A 23629-nucleotide genomic window follows, 5' to 3' on the forward strand; every position below is an offset into this window, starting at 1 on the left:
CCCAGCTCTGCCACCATACCCCTCAGCCTTCTTTCTCCAACACGGGCCAACTCCAAGCTAACACTTTGTGAAATCAGAGAAGACGAGAAACGAGACGGGGCAGGCAAGCCCGCTGGTCAATAGGGCAGTTCCTCGAGAATGTGGTAGTCACTGTCCCCCATCAGTGTGCAGAATCGAGCAGAAACTAGTGCCCCAGGCTGATGTTAGAATATATTTATTGCTACATTTATGTACAGTTATACAAACAGCCAGGAATGAAAGAGAGTGTTGCAACCATTTTTCCAGATTCCACAGATGTATGCCAGGAAACAGCTTATACCACTGAGTCTGCTCGGTTCAAAGCCAAAAATGTCACATACATTTTTTTTTTTTAATGGAAAGTTCTTGGAAATCCTCTCAGCTTATCCCTCCTTACAAGCTAATCATGCAGAAACAAGTGGGTTCTCAGAAGCCTACGCCTTCGGGCATCTGTTGTGAGGATGGAGCCTTGAAGACAGGATGCTGGCTTAGGACTTTCGGGTGCAGTGCAGAGCTCCCCTGTCCTGGCCCAGCTCTCTAAGCTCTGTCCTTAGGAAAGACAATCGAGAAGGGTGAGGAGAGAGACAGAATAGCAAGAAAAGGGAAGCCAACAGTCGACTGAGGTGTGGAAAGAACCACCAACAAGAGCCCTGACTGAGGGACCATCTGTCCATCGGGCTCCAGCTGAGATTCCGGACTTTGGGGGAGAGAGACATTCAAATCATCAGGCATGTCTTGGTATGACCTTATCCTAAAACTCGCCATGTGTCAGATGCCAGGGACCTGCATGAAGACACAGAAAGTGAACAGGAAAATTAGGCAAGAGAGAAGAAAACAAAACTTTTATATATCACCATAATACGGTTGAAAGGGGCACACTCTGAACACCTTGCCAGTGACACGTAGCCAAGACTGAGTTTACTATTGAATTATGAAGAGGGATGGAATGCCACAAAGGAAACACAATGATGCACACATTGCAACAGAACAAAGGTGGTTCCACAGACTCTACACTCTGACCTCAGCCTTGCTAGAATCACTTTTGGTTCTCAGAAGGAACCTAACATGATAGATTTTGCAGTGTTCAGATCCAGAATCTTGATGCAGAGATGAGATCATGGTATAAACAAACTCTCCTTCATGTCACAGTCTGATAAGCCTTTGTATGTGAATCACAAGAGAAGGAGCTGAGCAGCCCGTGAGACAGGTGTGCCCAAAGGATCCGTCCCTTTATTTTCACCAGTTCTCTTACCCACCTCAGGCCACTCCCCCTCCCCCACCACCAGGGGTCCAGGAAAGCTCATCATATCAGGTCTAACACAGCCTCCTAAAGCAAAATCAGCCTAGCACCTCAGAGAAATGACAATGCCTAAAGGTTGAGAACAAGAAGCCTGTGGGTCTGAATGCACCAGACAACCGGAGGCCTCTGGGGCTGATTTATGACTTGGATACAGCCTGGCACCTGAGGCTGTAGGTGTTCTATCCCTGAAGACACCTGCCAGCTATAGTTTGTTGTTCCATGGCTATCCATGTCATGTCTAATTCCTTGCCATCATAATCCCTCGGGACCACTCAATCACAAGGAAGAGGGTGAGGATTCTGATAGACAAATCCGCAGGACCAGAAACCTGTCAGAAGTCCCTGTCTTTTTCCTTGGGTCAATAACACTATAATCAGCTAAGGAAGGGCCCAGCTGTTCTTCTGAGGAGGACAATTGTGTGACTTTTCAAACTGAAGGATGTGCTGATTGCCAGCTCCCTTGATCCTTTAATAAATTTGTCTTTGGACAATTCAAAATGTCTGTCATTTGATCTGACTTTTCATGTGAGTCATACAGAAACTTTATTTTCCTATATCTGATGGCAATAGCAGAGTTAAACTCACTCAAAGGATTCATTCTAAAAAGCAAAAATGTTAATGAGTGAAAATCAATGAGAAAAAATTACAAAACATCAGGCAAATTTCAACTGGAAGGATTTTGTTGGTGGTGTTGCTCAGTCGCTCAGTTGTGTCTGATTCTTTGTGACCCCATGGACTGCAGCATGGCAGGCTTCCTTGTCCTTCACCATCTCCTACAGCTTGTTCAAACTCATGTCCATTGAGTCGGTGATGCTCTCTAACCATCTCATCCTCTGTCGTCCCCTTCTCCTCCTGCCTTCAATCTTTCCCTGCATCATGGTCTTTTCTAATGAGTCGGCTTTTCGCATCAGGTGGTTGAAGTATTGGAGCTTCAGCTTTAGCAACAGTCCTTCCAATGAATATTCAGGGTTGATTTCCTTTAGGATTGACTAGTTTGATCTCCTTACAGTCCAAGGGACTCTCAAGAATCTTTTCCAACACCACAGTTCAAAAGCATCAATTTTTTGGCACTCAGCCTTCTTTATGGTCCAACTCTCAATATCCACACATGACTACTGGAAAAACCATAGCTTTGACTAGACAGACTTTTGTCAGCAAAGTAATGTCTCTGCTTTTTAATATGCTGTCTAGGTCTGTCATAGCTTTTTTTCCAAAGAGCAAGCATCTTTTAATATCATGGCTGCAATCACCATCCCCAGTGATTTTGGAACCCAAGAAAATAGTTTCTCACTGTTTCCCCATCTATTTGCCATGAAGTGATCAGACCGGATGCCATGATCTTAGTTTTTTTAATGCTGAGTTTTAAGCCAGCTTTTTCACTCTCCTCTTGCACCTTCATTTAGAAGCTCTTTAGTTCCTCTTCACTTTCTACTGTAAGGGTGGTGTCACCTGCTTATCTGAGGTTGACATTTCTCCCTGCAATCGTGATTCCAGCTTGTGCTTCAAGAAGCCCAGCATTTCACATGATGTACTCTGCATAGAAGTTAAATAAGCAGGGTGACAATATACAGCCTTGACATACTCCTTTCCCAATTTTGAACCAGTCCATTGTTCCATGTCCAATTCTAACTGTTGCTTCTTGACCCGCATTCAGGTTTTGCAGGAGGCAAGTAAGGTGGTCTGGTATTCCCATCTCTTTAAGAATTTTCCAGTTTGTTGTGATCCACAGTCAAAGGCATTAGCTTAATCAATGAAGCAGAAGTAGATATTTTTCTGGAATTTGTTTGCTTTTTCTATGATCTAATGAATGTTTTTAATTGGATCTCGGGTTCCTCTGCCTTTGCTAAATCCAGCTTGAACATCTGAAGTTCTCGGTTCACATACTGTTGAAGCCTGGATGGAGAATTTGAGCATTACTTTGCTAGCATGTGATATGACTGCAATTGTGTGGTAGTTTGAATATTTTTTGGCATTGGCCTTCTTTGGGATTGGAATGAAAACCGACCTTTTCCAGTTCTATGGCCACTGCTGAGTTTTCCAAATTCGCTGGCATAATGAATGCAGCATTTTCACAGCATCATCTTTTAGGATTTGAAATAGCTCAACTGGATTTCCATCACCTTTGCTAGCTTTGTTTGTAGTAATGCTTCCTAAAGCCCACTCCAGGATTTTTGGTTCTAGGTGAGTGATCACACCATTGTGGTAATCTGGGTCATTAATATTTTTTTTGTACAGTTCTTCTGTGTATTCTTGCCATCTCTTCTTAATATCTTCTGCTTCTGTTAGGTCCACATAGCTTCTGTCCTTTATTGTGTCCATCTTTGCATGAAATGTTCCCTTGGTCTCTCTAATTTTCTTGAAGAGATCTCTAGTCTTTCCCCTTCTGTTGTTTTCCTCTATTTCTTTGCATTGTTCACTTAGGAAGGCTTTCTTATCTCTCCTTGCTATTCTCTGGAACTCTGCATTCAGGTGGGTATATCTTTCCTTTTCTCCTTTGCCTTTCACGTTTCTTATTTTTCAGCTATGTGTAAGACCTTCTCAAGACAACCATTTTGCCTTTTCGCATTTCTTTTCTTGGGGATGGCTTTGATCACTGCCTCCTGTACAGTGTTACGAACCTCCACCCACGGTTCTTCAGGCACACTATCAGATCTAATCCCATGAATCCATTTCTCACTTCCACTGTGTAACTGTAATGGATTTGATTTAGGTCATACCTGAAAGGCCTAGTGGTTTTCCCTACTTTCTTCAATTTAAGTCTGGATTTTGCAATAAGGAGTTCATGATCTGAGCCACAGTCAGCTCCCAGTCTTGTTTTTGCTGACTGTATAGAGCTTCTCCATCTTTGCAAAGAATATAATCAATCTGATTTCAGTATTGAACATCTGGTGATATCCATGTAGAGTCATCTTTTGTGTTGTTGGAAGAGGGTGCTTGCTATGACCAGTGTGTTCTCTTGGCAAAACTCTGTTAGCTTTTTCCTTGCTTCATTTTGTACTCCAAGGCCAAAGTTGCCTGTTATTCCAGGGATCTCTTGACTTCCTACTTTCCAAAATGGAAAAGAGTTACATAAATGCCTGCATTGGAATTAATGGTTTAAAGATGAGTAGCTAAGAAGAGTATTATTTGTGACAATCTATGGATTGTTCAGAACATGTTTTAACTGAGGATTTTAGCTCAAATATCAGGAATAAGATTAACTAGATTCTATAGAGTCACAAACAGCTCCATGTCTTTCAAAAACAAGCCCTTCGAGTGGATTTCAAAACAATGAAAATATTTTGGGGATGTCATGGAATGTCAGAGATTCATCAATGACCTTACACTCAATTCACAGCAACCCAGAAGTCAAGGTAATTAAAAAGAATGAAATAATGCCATTTGCAGCAACATGGGTGGAACTAGAGCTATGTACCAAGCAAAGTAGGTTAGAGAGACAAATACCATGATATCACTCACATCTGAAACCTAAACATGACACAAATCAAAGAAACAGAAACAGACTCACAGACACAGAGAACAGACCTGTGCTTGCCAAAGGGGAGTAAGAGCTGGGAAGGGAAGTATTGGGAGTTTGGGATTAGAAAATAAATAAGTATCAAGGCCAAACAAGCAAATCATTTCTAAAAATTATCCAGGCTAAAGTGAAAATATATCACCATTTGTTTAATGTCACATGAAAAGAATCTAAAAAATAACAGACAGTTATTCCACGTCTTAAAGTATTGTCTCAAATATATTCACACTGAGTTTTGTGTGTAGAATTTGGGGAGGTTTAAACAGCAAGTTTGGAGAAGGAAATGGCAACCCACTCCAGTGTTCTTGCCTGGAGAATCCCAGGGACGGGGGAGCCTGGTGGGCTTCCGTCTATGGGGTCACACAGAGTCGGACACGACTGAAGTGACTTAGCAGTAGCAAACAGCAAGTTTAATGGTTCAAATGTACCATTCAAGATCTACAAGATAAACTGTACTGCTGTAGTATTATTTAGAAATGGGATGAGTCAAAACATAACTTTGAAACAATTTCTTATGGTAATCACATTGATCAATAATTTTTAAATATTTCCAAATTGCGATCAATGCACAGTACTAATCTAGTTTACGAACCAATTCTGGAATTTTTACTTAATATATAGGTATGATACTTCATTTTTAAGTATATCTGAACATTTTTTCAAATAAGAAAATCCTTCCAGCAGCACACAAGTATCATATGTGTGAGCTGGCATAGTGATACTCTACATCCAGAAGGTTCTTTCACAAAGTAAGAGAACAGTCTAAAGTAGCATGTCTAACCACCTCACGAAGATTACAGCTAAAATCTCACTGTAGTAAACTCTATCTGACCTCAATGCTCTTGACTGGCAAAGAGCTGAAGAGAGGCAAACAACTGAGAAAGAATCTCGAGTGGGTGAGATTAAGTGCTGCACAGGGAGGGCTGGCTCTGGGTCAACTCTTTTGACTAGCATTTCACTAGACTAAAGGCTCGGGGCTGTGGAAGCACAGATTCAGGTTTTATGGGGTCCTGCCAGCATTTCTGAAGTGCCCAGGGTGTGGCAGGTCTACTGGGAAGCTGTTATCAGTTGTACTTACCCAGTGAGGGAGAGAGCCTTCTTCCTAACTGTTACATTTGCTTTATACTGCTTTGGCAAGAACGCATCTGGAACAATGCATACAGTTTGGGTCCCCACCTTTTAAAAGAGACATAGAAAGGTTAGAAAGCATTTCAGCAAAAGAACACAGAAGGAAGCCAACGCTGTAGTACAGAAGCCAGAAGCACACTTGTCCCCTGCATTCTGTAGAGCCATCTAGGTAACCAAATTGCCAAAGCAATCTCTTTCCTAATCTTTAACCTCTAACTTTTCTTTTTCAATCACTTTTGAATCTCCACAATTATTACAATGTGAAAATAACTTTAAATCTCCTTTTTAAAGAGATGCTAGAATTCTCATAGTTGCAGCCATTCTGCACAAACAAGTCTTAGTCTTATGACCAGGGAGAATGGAAAATATTGTTTACTGTATTTTCTATGCTTGAGGGTTAAGCAATTGGAAATGCAGTTACTGATAATCTCTATCTTTTAAGTGGGTTATTTATCAAAAGGGCAGCTGTGGTGGGCTGTTTCCCATGGAAACCATGTTATGGATGACTAGTTTGGTTTCCAAGCAGATTAATGCCTGAGTCTTCGTAATAAAATACAGTAGAACTCTCAAACTTGGATAAAGGAACACAGAAACAATGAAACAAAGGCGTTTTACAATTTATTCTTTATAGTGAACTTTGATGTTAAATGGGCAGAATTAATTAGAGGGTGACTAAGTAGTATTTGAAATTCAAAAACACTTTACAGAAAATTTTAAGTATTTTCATAGACTTTGAAGGTTAGCCGAGCTGGCACTTTACTGTACCAAATGTCAGTCTACAGTGTATTGCTGTATGTTTTCCCCTAGTAACAGCACTGTTCTCATTATTCTTTACCATGAGGTAGATTTACAGTACCCATAAAGGAACAAAACGGGAGAGAAGGAAAAGGAAGGGAAAGAGAATGATGTGCACGAGTACACTGAAAAAAAATATTCGTAAGAGCAAGAGGAAGGAGGATTGGGGAGTGCAGTGAATAAATATTATGGTATAAGAAAGAAAATAAAAATAAATGAGGGGTTACAGTTATAACAGAGAAAACCATGCATGCAGTTGCCTAAGAGTATCAAAAATGTTGAAAGCTCGCCACCAGGTGGCACCATAAAATTAAAAGCCCTCTAAGAAAAACAGCAACTCTTGGTGGGGATGGGGGCTGTGAGTGAGAGATACATACAAATCAGAGAGGCAGATATTAACAATACAGGTGACTCTGTTCATGAAGTGCCAATCCATAGGTTAGGATGTAAATCATACTAAGTTATCCCAAGAATTAAATGTGGTTTAATATTAGAAAAATCTACTAATTCAATATGCTAACAAAAAAGCACACACACACACTATCTCAAAATACACAGAAATTGCATCTGACAAATTTTAAATATCCTTTTTATTTAAGAAAAACTCTTGGCAAAATAGGCATATATATAAAGAAGTTTCATTAACCTGATAAAGGTCATCTACCAAAACAGCAAACATATGTCATGGCAAATGTTAGAAGGATCTTTTTAAATCAGAAATGAGGTGCATGTATGTTCTACATTGTACCAAAAGCTTTAGTAAATCAAGTTGGTAGATAAGGAAAAGAAGTTACATGGATTGAGAAGACAGACTGAGAACGGGATTAACTGCAGAAGATGCCTATTTATGCAGAAAGCCCAAAAGGCTTCACAAATTATGAGAAATAGTAAGAATTGAGCAAGATTCTTAAATATAAGATCAGCAAACAAAAATCAACTTCATTTTTATATACCAGTCACAAATAGTTTTAAAATGTAACTACTAAAAAGATAGTAAAGACGCTTAATAATAAGTCTAACAAAAGAAACAGATGATCTTACTGGAAAATTTAAACTTTACTGAAAAGTATTAAGGAAGACATAAATAAATGCAGAGATATTACATATGCATGACTAGGAATACTTAAGTATTGTACAGATGTAATTTTTTCCAAATTAATCTATTAATATGTTTCCAACAAAAAGGTTTCTCCCCCCATAGTATTTAAACTAATTCTAAAATTTATGTACAACAATAAGAAAGGGTCAAAACTAGTCAGAACTTTATTATCAAAACAAGGTGGAGAAACATTAAAGAAAACGCGCAAAAAAAGCCATTTCAGAGGAGACATGAAAGGTCCATAAATTTAAGAAAAATTCTGAACTATATTAGTAATCAAGAAAAAAGAAAACTAAAAGCACATTTTAAACCTTTAAAACTGGCAAAAAGTTAAAAATCTAGCGATAGCAAGTGTACTCAAGTCAGTGTGGATATATTCTTCCTTTGGAACACAAGTTGATGCTTACATAGAAAAGTTGAAGATGCCCTTGTAACTGATCAATTCCCCTCCCTAGGTGCAGATACTGTTGCTCACATTACCAGGAAATGTGTTCAAGATTTCAGGCTATATTGTTTGTAAAATAAAAAATACTAGAAACAATCCAAGTGGGTGTCATCAAGAGAGTGGAGAAATTGTAGTGCATTCATGAGACAGACACCTTCAGAGCAGTGACAATGAATGAACCACAGCTACGTTCATCAAAACAGATGTGTGTGTGCGTGTGTGTAATCAAAACTAGGTAAAGTTCCCATGCATGCAAAAGACGACATACTGTAGATACACAGTTAAAATCAAAGAAAAGGGTGATGTGATAGGGGAGGAATACAGAATGCCAAACCGACTGGCAATGTACTATTTTAAAACCTGATGCCCGAGTATCTATTATATATATATTTACTATGTATAATAGTATAATACTATTAGTATTATATATTAGTATATATTATATATGATAGTATTATACTAGTATAATACTATGTAAGAAAATGTACTATATATTTCTTTGTTCATATTTCTCCTAGGCACATTCCTTTCCCTAACCCTGTTGAAAAGCACTCTCTCGTTTCTATGTGATTAAAACTTTCAGAAATCGATGGAGGAAAAATACTATAATACAGAGTTATAAATTTGGTTCTGATTATCTTTGGTCTTTTAATCATTAGAATTTGAAGGTCTCAAACCCTCTAAGTAGAGAAGTCAATAGCTACTCTGAGGACACTGAGTAAAAGAAGCAATTGTGTTATTCCCACAGGGTCGCACACCCTCATTCTAAATAAGTGATTCTCAAAGTATGGTCCCAGAACAGCAGCATCAGCCTCCTGGTTAAAGATCCAAGTTCCTGGGCCTCACATAGACTTGCTGAATCAGAAACTTTGGGAGGGAGAAGCCCTGCAAATCGGCATTTTAACAAAGTCTGCACATGATTCTGATGTACCCAGTTTGAGAATCCCTGCTGGAAAATTTTCAAATTTATAAGGAAATCTCTTCATTATTACAAAATAAAACCCCTCTACCATGAAATAAACAATCTAGACAGCCGAGAAAGCCGCATCACTGGCCCTTGGAAGAATGTAATGGTTTTTAAAATCCTTTAATTCAGAGGTCAGCAAACTATGGCTCAAGGACCATTCAGCTCATCTATTTTTGTTGAGATCATGATTTAAAAGTCAAAAGAGGACGATTTCATGACACATAAAATTATAAGAAAGCCGGATTTCAGTGTCTGTGAATGAAGTTTTACTGGAAGGCAGCCAGGCTCCCTCACTTGTGCCAGAACAGAGGGGCTGTGAGATGCGACAGAAACTATCTGGCACACAAAGTTGAAAGTATTTAATATCTTCACAGAAAAAGTTTGAGGACTCCTACTTTTTTCAGTAATTACAGTCTACTAACCTCAAAGCAAAATATAATCCTAGTGATTTTTCTCCGAAAAGTACAATTTTCCTTTTAATTCCACAGGCAAAAATCTAGTAGCTTAAAAGAATTCTTAGGAAAGTTAAATCAGATCCATTTTTTATTGACAAGGTAAAGCAAATAACCCACACAGCGCATCTGAAGAATGTTTTTAATTATGCTACTTTCTCTGTCTTCAAATATTCTAATAAGTGACCAAAAAAACAGCTGGTGAATTTTAATGAAATATTCCATCACAGTTAGCTCTGGAAATTAGTTTAGAAATCTCCACAGGCATTTCCTCAGGTGGCTCACTTAAAGCGTGAACTTGTCGCAAGGCTGCACAGAGACTTCTCAGGCCTCATACTGCAGCCGCCTTCCTCCGTGGCTCCTCGGCAATCTGATCCTCAGTCTCTTGAATTTTTTCCTAGACCAAGTTCACTTCTTATTACTGAAGTCCTACTCACCAAATTCCAGAAATATATTTTATTTAACATCTATTAACTAGCTGAAACAGCCTATTTCTAGCCATAACCATCTTCATCTCAAATTTTATTTTCCACTAGATTTCTAAGATCCCTTAAGCACAGACCCATTTGGTTTTGAGGGCTTTAACACTCAATAAAAATAAAAGGATGATCTTTAAGCTATACTCACCTTTTCTTGAAAATGAGAGCACTAAATTCACAGGTTGGCATTACTAGTCCACACAAGAAGTGGAATAAGTGTGATCTCCAATTTGATGGGGTTTGGTCTCCAGGTCAGTGTTACTCTGTATTCAGTATAATATTTAGAGCATTCTTCTTTACCCTCTAATGAATTCATTAAGTTATGCAGACCGGAATATCCTCCAAAGGACAGTCATGTGAAAATGTCTCAATTGGAAACTTAACCTTTTATAGTTTTAAAAAGCAGGGGGAGGGCAACACTCAGTTCAAATAAACACAAACCCAAGGCACACTCTTGCCATTATAGTGGCCTTTGGGCAAGTTTTGTGTGTGTGTTAGTCGCTCAATCTTGTCTGACTCTTTGGGACCCCATGGACTGTAGCTTGCCAGGCTCCCCTGTCCATGGAATTCTCCAGGCAAGAATACTGGAGTGGGTTGCCATTCCCTTCTCCAAGGGATCTTCCCAACCCAGGGATCAAACCTGCGCCTCCCGGGGGTTCTTTTCTGTCTGAACCACCAGGGAAGCAGGTTACTGAAATCTGAAATGGGATAGTGCACCTACCTTCAAGGACACCTGCAGCATTTATGGTATCCTTATACAGATTAGGAAAGGGTGTCCCTCCCTCCAGGCACATGGTCCCAAGGTGCATGCTTGTCTGGCACACAGTAAATCTGCACGCCTGTCCCTCCACTTCTGCCCTGTGTTTCTGTGGGCTCCTTGAGATCTGGCTCCTTTCCAACTTCATCTGACAGATAACCCTCCCTCAGGTTCACTTAGCTCTGGACATACTACCCTCTTTCCTGTTCCTTGAACCAGTTGAAGCCCTTTCTTGCCTCAAGTTCTTTGCACATGCTTTTCCTCTCCCCTTGGAATGCTTTAAAGCAATGCTTATAAAGCAGTGCCTAGTGGGCCACTTTTGAAGAACAGACACATTGTTTGGCTTGCAAAATGTTTTCTAAATGTTTTGAAATAAATGACATGCAAACTTTGGGAGATTTCACATAAAATTACATTTCTACTTACATGTTTAAAGCATTATTCTTTGGATACTTTTTAAAAAAGGTGTTTGCTGGCTTATCCTGGAGAGTCAGAAGGGACAGAAGCACTGAGGGTACTGCTTTGAGGAGCTGAGCCCTCTCTGAACAGACATGGATTCCCCATCAGCCCCAGTGTGCTCATTTGATCTTTCTGGGCATTTACATTCACTGTCTTGATTTACTTTAAAATCTTTTTTTTATACGCCACTTCCTCTCAGAGACTTCTTCCGAACTTCCTACCCTAATTATCATATTTTCCCCAACTCATTCCCTTGTTCCTTTCAAAATATTAATATAGATCTGTCGCTTTCATAGGTCAAAGGTGGTTGAATATCATCAATTTTACATGACTCAATCTAATACAATTTAAAACTTTTAAATTATTCTGCATGTGTGTTTCATGTTTTACCATAGAAAGTAAGCCCATTGATAAGGATCTAGTCTTTTTCACTATTATATTCTCAGTGACTAGTATGTACCTGGAAGGTACCAGGCACTAAAATATTCGGGTGAATAAATGCAAGGGCTCCTCCACAGAAATTCCTTAGTAGCTCCAGAACATACATACAAGCCATCTTAACCTGTCCTCAGGTCCCCAGAAGTAACCCAATCGAACTTTCCTAACCCACAGCCCAAGGCAGTTCTACTGTCTAGCCCCTGCTCTGGAGCTGGCTTTAGTCCCAGACTTCATCAGCCTCTGCTTACATAGTTGATGCCCCTGGTTTTAGCCTTGGAAATTACTCTTAAGGTACAATTTTTTCCTTAACGCATGTGTAAACCAGCCTTGAGAGTACCACTGGACATCCACAGTCCATGGTGTCACCAACAGTTGGACAGCAATGAGTGACTGAATAGGTGGTTTCAGCACACCCCTTGTCTGGAGGTTTTTGCACACACAATTACCGCTATCCGGATGGCCCTCCTAGTTTTGCCTCTCACCCAACCACCAACTAGCTCATCCTGAAAGACTTGGCTTAGGAATCATCTCCTCCAGGGAGCCTTCCACCAAGATCAGATGCCTTCCTTCTAAGCTCGCAGAATCTATTCACCCCATTCAATAAAAATACACAAACATATATCTTGAAATATAAAAATACATGTATAGTATATTGGATAGTGCATGCTACGTAGAAAAGTAGTTAAAAGACATAGATAGGGAATACTGGGGCAAAGTGTAATTTTAAATAGGGTGGTAAAGGGAAGGCCACACTGAGGTGACATTGAAGCAAAATCCTGGAAGTGGTAAGGAAGTGCATCAGAAAAATATCTGGGGGAAAAAGTCATTCTGGGCTGAGGTAAACAGGAGCACTGGCTGGAGGACAGCAATGAAGCCAGTTGACCTCAACTCACTGAGAACAGGGGAAATCAGCAGATGAGGTCTAAGAGTGACAAGCAATCAGATTTTGGGCTCTGAATGGCCACTGAGAGGGATATAGCTTTTACTGAGATGGAAAGGTCTGGGGGTTATATGGGCATAAGTGACAGGATCTGACTTACCTTTCCAAGGCTACTGTCTTCACAGACTGTAGAAGAGCAAGGGAGGACTCCAGAAAACCCATCAGAAGGCTCCAATACTACAAGCAATCCTGGTCTGTGGGATGGGGTGACAGCTGTGGAGGGTGTATGAATGGTTATTTTATGTATTTTTGAATGTTGGGCCAACAGGTTGGTGGTTAGATTGGGTGTGGACTAAGAGAGGAAAAGAAGCATCACATTACAGTCAAGGTTTGGGCCAGATGCAATGAAAGGAGGGCCGGGGAAGACGAAGGCTGAGGCAGTATCGAGTGGGCGGGAGGAGGAGGAAGACCTCGAATTTGGTTTGACGTAAGAAGTCTGAGGTGCCTATTAGATATCAAAGTGGAAATATCAGGTAGTTAGAGACACACGTCTGGAGTACAAGGGAGGGGGTTTTGGCTAGAGATTTGTTTTTAGCATACAGATGGTATCTCACGCAACAACACTGGATGAGGTCACTAAGACAGCCAAGTACTGTAGACAGGGCAGGCCTGGGCCCCGGGACACTCCAACATTCAGAGGTTGAGGTTCCCTGAACCTCACTTATTCAAACACACACATTATTTTCTAGCAGTAGACCACAAACTCTTCATGCTCAGGACAAACTATTTTATCTCTACAGACTTAGTACAGGGCCTGGCAGACACTCAATAAACATATGCTGAGCAATACCTTGTCCATGAGGTCGCAGAGTCAGACACGACTGAGTGACTGAATTGAACTGAACTGAACCTTCTAAAGAGAATCACAAAGCCCGTAAAAGGCAAACAGAAGACAGAAAAAAACAGAACCCATAGGACTGAGGGAGGTACAAATACTAATACAACACTGACAGATGAACAAACAATATTATGAAAAACAAAAATGACATAATAAATGCCTTTATTATACCAGGCTGTAAAAATATTCCATGCATGTTATTACAGTCAATGCTCATAGTCAGTGATACTCCCATTTAACAGATGGAGAAACTGAGGCTCAAAATGGCTGAGTGGCTTCTGAATGTCATATATCTAGAAAGTGGCCAGGCCATAATAAAACCCTGATGAAATTCACTACATTGTGCTGCTTCACATTTATTTCAGACACTCTTTAAGTGCCAAGCTGGCTGCCTGTTTATATAACCTGATCTGGACTGATAACATCTGGATCTATGTATCTATTGTAAAAAACAAAACTGCTGCTGAAAAAGTAAGAGAAACTGGGAAAGGATCCTGCACCCCTAGAAAGGGGATAACCATGGGCTAGGAAGTCTACCTGTTGACTTGACTAAGCATTTCTGAGCATGCCTGAAACCTATGCAAAAACAGAATTCAGCAGCTGGAAGAGCAATAGAAAGATGGCAACTGCTATAGACTGAGGACCTAGACTTCACGAGCCTCTCTGGTCCATTAGCTGAGAAAAGGGAACAGGAAGAGAGGCAGACTGCAAACCACCAACATCACTGCTTCTTCTAATTAACATGAAACATCATTAGCACTTTGACACTAATCTAGGCTGTATCAGCCCAAAATATTTGAGGTCCAAGAAAATCACTTAATCAAAAGTCTATAGATACAAGAGCAATATTTAATCTGAAAAGTAAAGTCTGAAATCAAAGGACATTTTCCTAAAGTCAGAAAGGAAGATCACGTAAATAATAGGATGAATTAAGTTGATCTACCTCCTTAAAAACCAAAGAAAACTTTGATATTCTATGAAATACTTTTGCCTTTGCTTGGTGTCATGGTCAAGTGCTTCATTTGCAATTATCTGACCTTGCCATTTTTCATATTAATAAAAGTAAGTAAATAAAAACTCTACACTGAGGAAATGGTGGCACTCAAAGAAAATTAAAAACCAAAAAGCTACCAAAGTACCTTTAGAAAATCCTATCCTACTGATTTGCTTCTTCTTTAAATAACATTTTCTGATTATAAAATTTGAAGAAGTCAAAGGAGTTTTATATACTGGCAGATCTTTTACCCTTTGGCCCTCAAAAGACCATTACAGCCTTCTCACCTTTTAAACCTGAAATACAGAAATCCAGTTTATGAAAAGTGTCTGCTTTTCTTATAAAGATGCTTCTATAAGCACATATTACTATTTACATTTTTTAAATGTAAGAAGTGCACCTACATCATTTGATTAAACCAAAAAAACTTCCTGAATTTTAGGAATATCTAAATCTTATATAAACTTACCTGATCCACACTGACTATGACACAATATCTTAAACAGGATAAAATGCAAGCAGTGTTTGTACAAGAAAACATGGCAGTACTGTGTATAAAGCAAAGTATTAGTAAAAATGTAAATGTTCATAAGGGGCATCCACATAATTAAATACTGTGGTATTTTTGTACTTCTATGTAATGATTTCCAAATTATACCATTCAGTGAAAGAAGCACAAACTATGTATCCAGAATGCTATATACCTCATGTAAACAAGAAGTACAAAACATATCCAAGCTTCTGTTCAGTTCAGTTCAGTCGCTCAGTCGTGTCCGACTCTCCACGACCCCATGAATCACAGCACGCCAGGCCTCCCTGTCCATCACCAACTCCCGGAGTTCACTCAAACTCATGTCCACAGAGTCGGTGATGCCATCCAGCCATCTCATTCTCTGTCATCCCCTTCTCCTTCCGCCCCCAACCTTTCCCAGCATCAGAGTCTTTTCAAGTGAGTCAACTCGTCGCATGAGGTGGCCAAAGTATTGGAGTTTCAGCTTTAGCATCAGTCCTTCCAATGAACACCCAGGATTGATCTCCTTTAGAATGGACTGGTTGGATCTCCTTGCAGTACAAGGGACTATCAAGAGTCTTCTCCAACACCACAGTTCAAAAGCATCAATTCTTCAGCGATCAGCTTTCTTCACAGTCCAACTCTCACATCCATACATGACCACGGGAAAAACCATTGCCTTGACTAGACGGACCTTGGTTGGCGAAGTAATGTCTCTGCTTTTCAATATACTATCAAGGTTGGTCATAACTTTCCTTCCAAGGAGCAAGTGTCTTTTAATTTCGTGGCTGCAATCAGCATCTGCAGTGATTTTGGAGCCCAAAAAAAATAAAGTCTGACACTGTTTCCACTGTTTTTCCATCTATTTCCCATGAAGTGATGGGACCAGATGCCATGATCTTTGTTTTCTGAATGTTGAGCTTCAAGCCAACCTTTTCACTCTCCTCTTTCACTTTCATCAAGAGGCTTTTGAGTTCCTCTTCACTTTCTGCCATAAGGGTAGTGTCATCTGCATATCTGAGGTTATTGATATTTCTCCCGGCAATCTTGATTCCAGCTTGTGCTTCTTCCAGCCCAGCGTTCCTCATGATGTACTCTGCATAGAAGTTAAATAAGCAAGGAGACAATATACAGCCTTGACGTACTCCTTTTCCTATCTGGAACCAGTCTGTTGCTCCATGTACAGTTCTTACTGTTGCTTCCTGACCTGCATACAGGTTTCTCAAGAGGCAGGTCAGGTGGTCTGGTATTCCCATCTCTTTCAGAATGTTCCAGTTTATTGTGATCCACACAGTCAAAGGCTTTGGCATAGTCAATGAAGCAGAAATAGATGGTTTTCTGGAACTCTCTTGCTTTCTCCATGATCCAGCGGATGTTGGCAATTTGATCTCTGGTGCCTCTGCCTTTCCTAAAACCTGCTTGAACATCTGGGAGTTCACGATTCACATATTGCTGAAGCCTGGCTTGGAGAATTTTGAGCATGACTTTACTAGCGTGTGAGATGAGTGCAATTGTGCGGTAGTTTGAGCATTCTTTGGCATTGCCTTTCTTTGGGATTGGAATGAAGACTGACCTCTTCCAGTCCCGTGGCCACTGCTGAGTTTTCCAAATCTGCTGGCATATTGAGTGCAACACTTTCACAGCATCTTCTTTCAAGATTTGAAAATAGCTCAACTGTATGTATAGGTAATTTCCAGGAGGTATAGGTAATTTCCAGGAGGCATAAGTTGGAAAAAAATATTGGGTTGGCCAAAAGTTCATTCAGGTTTTTCCGTAACATCACATGGAAAAATCTGAACTTTCTGGCCAACCCAACAGTTAACTTTGGAGAGAGCTGCTAGAGGACAGAGGGAAGTAAGCTTAACTTTTCTGTATTACCTTATTTCTACCTACTGACTTCAGTTTCATGGTTATGTAATCTTTTTTAATTTTAATGATTTAACCAAGTTCTTAAAAACATGAGACTTAGTCATAAAGTAGTTAAGTATGACCGAAAGCACCTTTACACAGGCAACTTCAACACGTGATAATAAAGACAATGAAAAATGTCTTTAATTGTTATAACTTAATAGCTACTTTCCTAGTTTTTACAATTTTCTTTATGCATAGCTCAAAATTCTTTTAATAAAAAAGACAGGGAATCTGGCAATAATAATTATTTTAATGATTAAAATAATCTCAAAAAAAGTAACCGAAAGAAAAAAAATTCAGTACTCCAGTTTTCTGAAGCTTAGCTGTGATGCAAACTGTTGAAATTTATGGATATTTACAAAAATCAACACAAACAATTAACCAGTGTTTGAGAAGGAAATTCTACCTGTACTGTTTGGGTAATGGATATCCTAATATTTAAAGTAAAAAAATAATTTATAGTAAAAAAAAAAAAATGGCAAACTTAATGGAAAGTTAAATAAGTAATTAGCAAAACGGCTATAAGAAAACTGATTATTAAATTATATTTCAATACTGGCTATTCTAACATAAAATATTATTATTCAGTAAACTCTATTATAAGAAAACCAGATACACTGATATTAAAGAAAATGCAATTATTTAATGGCAGAAAATCAAGTTAATATTAGGATGCCTATTCAGTGATTAATTTATAACTCTGATGCTCCCCAGTAGCTTGAATTTTAAAAATGAAGGAAAATCTTCCCAGTCTCATTGATCAAGTCAATATCATGCTTCTCTGTATACTAATCATAATAACCTCTCATTTTAACTCCTGAACATTTTATCTCAACTTTTCTTCTGATTTTTTACTACTTTACTTTCTGTACCTTAATTTGAGTTCATGTCTCAAGTGCCTAACTACAATTTCCTTGACACATTCACAGACAGGGTCATATCTGTCTCATAACTCTACCAGGGCTTTACATAAATAGCAACTGCTCTGTAAATCACTGGAAGAACGACTGCCTCTATGAATGCATACGCATGTATGTATTAATCTTATTACTTAATGGAAGAAAATCCATGCCTCCTAGTTTCCCATTCATCTTTCCTTTCATAATACCATTAAACTGAAAACCTCTTAAAATTTCTAATGCCTAAGAACTAACACATAATGGCTCAAAAATAGTGGAGAACATTTTCCTACTTCTGTACATCACAACAGTAATCTATAGAAGACATACTGGCTTCCAGTCTTCCTAATGCTTGAGAATATTCCCAAAATGTTAATGCCAACAATCTGCTCTAAAAATGAAATTACTTTTCCAATGGATGTATCGTCTATACATTTTGATAAAAAGCCTTTGATACATCCTATGGCCCCCCCTCAATTCATTATATTCTTAAAACATCAAGTACACTGAAATTCAGTGTTGCCCAGCACATTAAACTGTAAATGATACACACGGTTAGGTTCTGGGTTCTAATTCAGGTTTTATACTGTTTGGTACTCTAGTTTTTACACAATGAAGGTATTCGCAATGTATTTTAAGAACATAAATAAACTGCTAAATAAAAGTGATTTGATTTTGCCCCCATCAACAGAAATATTTTTCAACTATTTTTCTTTTTATTTTTTTTAGAAAATAAATCAACGTGAAAGTGAAGTTGCTCAGTCATGTCCAACTCTTTGCAACCCCATGGACTGTAGCCTACCAGGCTCCTCAGTCCATGGGATTTTCCAGGCAAGAATACTGGAGTGGGTTGCCATTTCCTTCTCCAGGGGATCCCTGGTAGCTCAGACCGGTAAAGTGTCTGCCAACGTGAAAGTCCTAAGAAACTAAAATGTGTGATCATACAGTACATTTGCAAATTATTAATGAAATAATTTAAAAGAAAGCAAACATACTCATCAGATTATGATTTCCTTTTATATATATTGTGTTTTGATAAAAAGTACTCTTAAAACACAAATTAATAAGCTTCAAACATCTACATTTAGTCTATATACCATTGATAAATCCACATATTTTAAAATTAGTGGAGGGGGAACCATTCACCTATAACTCAGATTACCAAAAGAGCATATACTTACATTCAAAATTTTATGGCCTAAAAATTGAGAAGTATATTAAAACTGTCTGGGGAAAATAAGCAAAAATAAGGGGGAAAAAAACAAACATCATTTGGGCATAAGCACATGAATCAAAAAAAAAAAAAAGCTAAGCTGATGAGCATAATCAGATTCTCAACTTTAAAAAACCTTCAGAAATTTCCAAATTAATTTGTTCAAAGTTTTCACAGCCAGTGAAGAATTATGTATGTATATTGAGATAATTTTCATTGAGTTGTGTTTTGATATATATATTCCCTTCAGAATTATCTGAAAGAACTTTTTCCCTGATCCCTTAAAATCTATTTGAAAAAACCTTCAAGATTTTTCCAGTTACTACATTATTAGAGTCATCAGCAAGCAGAAAGGATATTGACAGACCTGCTGGAAGCACACTTTGCAGTAAGTTTTTCAACTATAAAGAATTCTCAATGAAACAATGAGTCTGGAATCTAAACTTCTGTATCTGATCCCAGTGAAATGCTCCAAAACAGATATTCTGATTCAGAACTATGAAATCACTTATAAAACTAGAGCGTAATAGAGTACAACGACCTGTAATTAGAACTCAGAATGTAGTCTATTTGTTCTTGGATGTTCTTAGTTTCCAGCTCTCTTTTTGTCCCACTAAAGAACCCATTCTTAAAAGCTCACGGATAAAATGGAGGTCTTAACTGTCCTCAGAAGACGTTATTTGGAAAACAAGCAGAAGGAAAAACATTACCACATATAGCAAACACGAGAGCAAATTACATCTAAATCTTTCCTTTAAATACTCAGAAGGTAGTAATACCATTTCCATGACCACAGCCTTTCAGCAGACTAATTATACTACAGCCCTTTCTAGTCCATTGCACAGAGCAGCATGAATTTTCCTTTGGAGCAAAGTTCAGTTATTATTCCCTTCTGTAACTGCATTCCCAAAGGCACCAGACGTCTTCAAATCAAACTAAACCACCTCAGCAGAGGAGTAAAGCCCCCTTTAATTCCTGACTCAACCTTCCCTAGCTTTACCATCCTGCAGTCAGTACACAGGAAATTACGTTTTCTATTCCAGTTAAAACAGTCTACTTTTCATCTCTCTAGACTTTGAGCACTCTACATAATCTCTCTTTTGTCTCATTAATAGCTCCTTCATTAAAAGGTATTTTTTCTTCTTAAAAAAATGCAAGACTAAAGCACAGGCAACAAAAGAAAAATAAACAAATTTCATCAAAATTAAAAATGCTTGTACATCAAAGAACACTATTGATAGAATAAAAAGGCTACTCACAAAATGGAAAAATATCTGCACTCATATATCTGGTAATAGGCTAACATCCACAACATATAAAGAACTTCTACAATTCACCAAGTTTAAAATGGTAAAAACATGAATATACACTTCAGCAAACAAGATACAAATGGTCCATAAGTGTAAGAAAAGATGTTCAACGCCAGAGAGAAATGCATCAAAAGGAAATTAAAATCAAAATCAAAATGGATACTACTCCATCCACTTGGATTGCTATTGGCAAAAGCAACATGAAAGGGATTTCCCTAGCTGTCCAGTGGTTAGAACTCAGCACTTTCACTGCTGTGGCCTGGGTTCAATTCCTGGTTGGGAAACTAAGATTCTGCAAGCAGAGTGGCCAAATAAAATAAAATAACAATTGTTGGTTGAGGATGTGAAGAAACTGGAACTCTTATGCATTGCCAGTGGGAATATAAAATAGTGCAGTAGTTGAGAAAGACAGTATTGGCAAGTTTCTTAAAAAATTAAACACAGAATTACCACATGATTCAGCAATTACCTTCCTGGGTATATACTCAAGAACTGAAAGCAGGAACTCAAACAAATATTTGTACACTAATGTACATAGCAGCACTGTTCACAATAGTCAAAATGCAGAAATAATCCAAATGTCCATTAAATAATGAATGGATAAGGGAAATGTGGTATATGTGTACAATGGAATATTACTTAGCCTTAAAAGAATAAAACTTTGATATGTCCTACAATACAGATGAACCTTAAAAATATGCTAGGTGAAATAATTTAGATACAAAAGGATAAATATAGGAGTCAGTCCACTTATATGAGATACCTAAAATTGTCAAATTCAAAAACACAGAAATTAGGATAATCATCACCAGACACTGGGAAAAGGGAGGAATGGGAAGTTAGTATTTAATGGGTACAGAGAGTCTGTTAGGGCTGATGAAAAGCTCTGGAGATGAGATAGTGGTGATATGTGATTACACAACAATGTAAATACCCTTAATGTCACCAACCACTTGAAAATGATTAAAATGGTAAATCTTATATTTTAATACAATAATGAAGATGCAGCTGAAATCTAACTCTACTAACCTTCTCAGTATTGAACACAGATTATTATGTACTGACTGGCTGTCAACTGGGTATAAAATGAGTCTTTTTATAAAGTTAGAAAAACTTTTTAAATTAGGCACTTTATTTTTTTAGAGTAAATATTGATCAGTGTTTAAAATTTGACCTATAAAATGAAAATTAAGTCATTTATCAGAGAACAACCAAACTTAAGAAACTGTACTATATATTCTTATTTTCTACCAGTTGCTTATTTTCCTCTATTGCTCTTCTTTATGTTGTAGTAGTCTCCTTCATCATACAGTGTATCATTTTATCCAAATTAGCTAAAATTTAAAAGCAAATAATTACATAAATGGAATGATGGCATATAAAACTAAAATGCTACATCTGAATTATATAGATTTTAGAGTATAAACAGAAGGAAAGAGGAAGGAGGCAGTGTTGCCCTATGAGTGTAAGACATTCCTGCATTTCCAGGTCTGTAAGATAAAATATCTTTTTAAGTCACAAACGAGATATAATGGCATACACTATAATACAGTGCTAGAAGGCTTTGATATAATAAATCCACATTTTATCAAAAGGAATTTCCCCAAGGATTACATAAATCTCAGAAATTCTGATCCCATGTTACCAAAGAAAATGGACATTTGGCTATATAGACTTAATTAACACCAGTCAACTACTTTTAGGAGCAAACTCAATGACATGCATAATTATCAAAGCAAACCTAAATTTTAAAAATGTTCATCAAATAAAACTGAACAATTAAAACAGTATAAATTACAAGGATGGAAGCAACTGACTAGATATAAGCATGGAGGAATCTGGGCATACAAATACCATGAATCAATAAAATGGTGTTGCCATCTTAAAAGAAATTTAGTATTTTAACAGATTGTTGCAAATGATCCAAGAGCTAAGATAAATATTTGAGGTTTCACACTTTAAGATAGTCCAAAACAATGGGGCACAGTCATTCTAATCATACTTCTATATCCTAGAATATACAACATACTGAATAAAAGGGTATTGGCTAAATGTGTGTGTGTGCTAAGTTGCCTCAGTTCGTGGCTAGATGAAGGGCATTTAAGAACCTGAAACTGTTTAGTAGCTAGGGAACTCCATAGCCAAACATAAGCTTGAATTTAAAGACATGCCATGGGGTAATTATCTCAGTCATAATCTTTAACCCTAAAATTCTGTAAGAAATAATAAAGAATATTTCAACTCCTAAGGCAGCATGAAAGTGAAAGTCACTCAGTCGTGTCTGACTCTTTGCAACCCCATGGACTGTAATTCTCCAGATCAGAATACTGGAGTGCTTAGCTATTCCCTTCTCCAGGGGATCTTCCCGACCCAGGTATCAAACCCAGGTTTCCCACATTGCAGGCGGATTCTTTACCAGCTGAGCCACAAGGCACGCCCCAGAAGACTGGAGTGGGTAGCCTATCCCTTCTCCAGCGGATCATCCCAACCCAGGGATCGAACTGGGGTCTCCTGAATTGCAGGCAGATTCTTTACCAACTGAGCTATCAGGGAATCCCCTAAAGCAGCATATGTAACCTAAAATCAGAAAACTTTTGTTACCACAGTTTAAGGGAGGTTGAAATATTGAGGCAGCAATGCAAGAAGTCATCATCTGTCCAGAGGGAAAATGGTAGCTCTTAAAATCACTAAGATGGAGACACTAAGAAATAGGTCCACTAGGAAAAAAGGGGAGTTAAAATTAACTGGAAAAGCCAGGGATGAGCAGGTGGCAGGCTTTACTCTACGGTAGGCCAATTTTTCCTTGCTAACAGTGTGATGCGTGAGGAGTCACAGTGCCTTGGCGGTTCATGAAGTCATGCTACCTGCTGAAGCCACAGTGCTTTTAAAATGTAGTAGAGTATTTGATAAACCACATGGGCATATTTAACAGACTATCTTCTAGTTAAAAAAAAAAAAAGAATGAAGTACAGAATAAGAAAAGCTAAAGTTCTGTTTATTTAGAACAGTAGTTCCATATTTAATGTTTCCCCTTATAGACAGATATCTAAGCTCTGGTTTACTAATCAGTTCAGTAAATTAATGCTAAAGGCAATAATCCCTATACTTTAAAGTTTTAGATTTCAAAAAGACTAATTATTTTCATTATGAATGCATACAT

General features: G+C 38.2%; 1 protein-coding gene across 1 annotated transcript in view; it reads right to left on the bottom strand.

Annotated features, from left to right (window-relative positions):
* Positions 1 to 205: 205 nt before the first annotated feature.
* RDX (radixin) overlaps positions 206 to 23629 on the bottom strand; it is a 106699-nt gene continuing 83275 nt past the window's right edge. The window contains exons 15-16 of the mRNA XM_088842920.1: positions 5913 to 6010; positions 206 to 801 (exon numbers count right to left, since the gene is read on the bottom strand). Of these exons, the coding sequence (XP_088699046.1) occupies positions 5944 to 6010 (67 nt within the window). The 3' untranslated portion in view covers positions 206 to 801; positions 5913 to 5943. The remainder of the gene's footprint in view (positions 802 to 5912; positions 6011 to 23629) is intronic.

Source organism: Moschus berezovskii, chromosome 14 (assembly GCF_049115385.1).
Source record: "Moschus berezovskii isolate FMDL1 chromosome 14, NW_MosBer_1.0, whole genome shotgun sequence".
In the NCBI taxonomy this organism is placed as follows: domain Eukaryota; kingdom Metazoa; phylum Chordata; class Mammalia; order Artiodactyla; family Moschidae; genus Moschus; species Moschus berezovskii.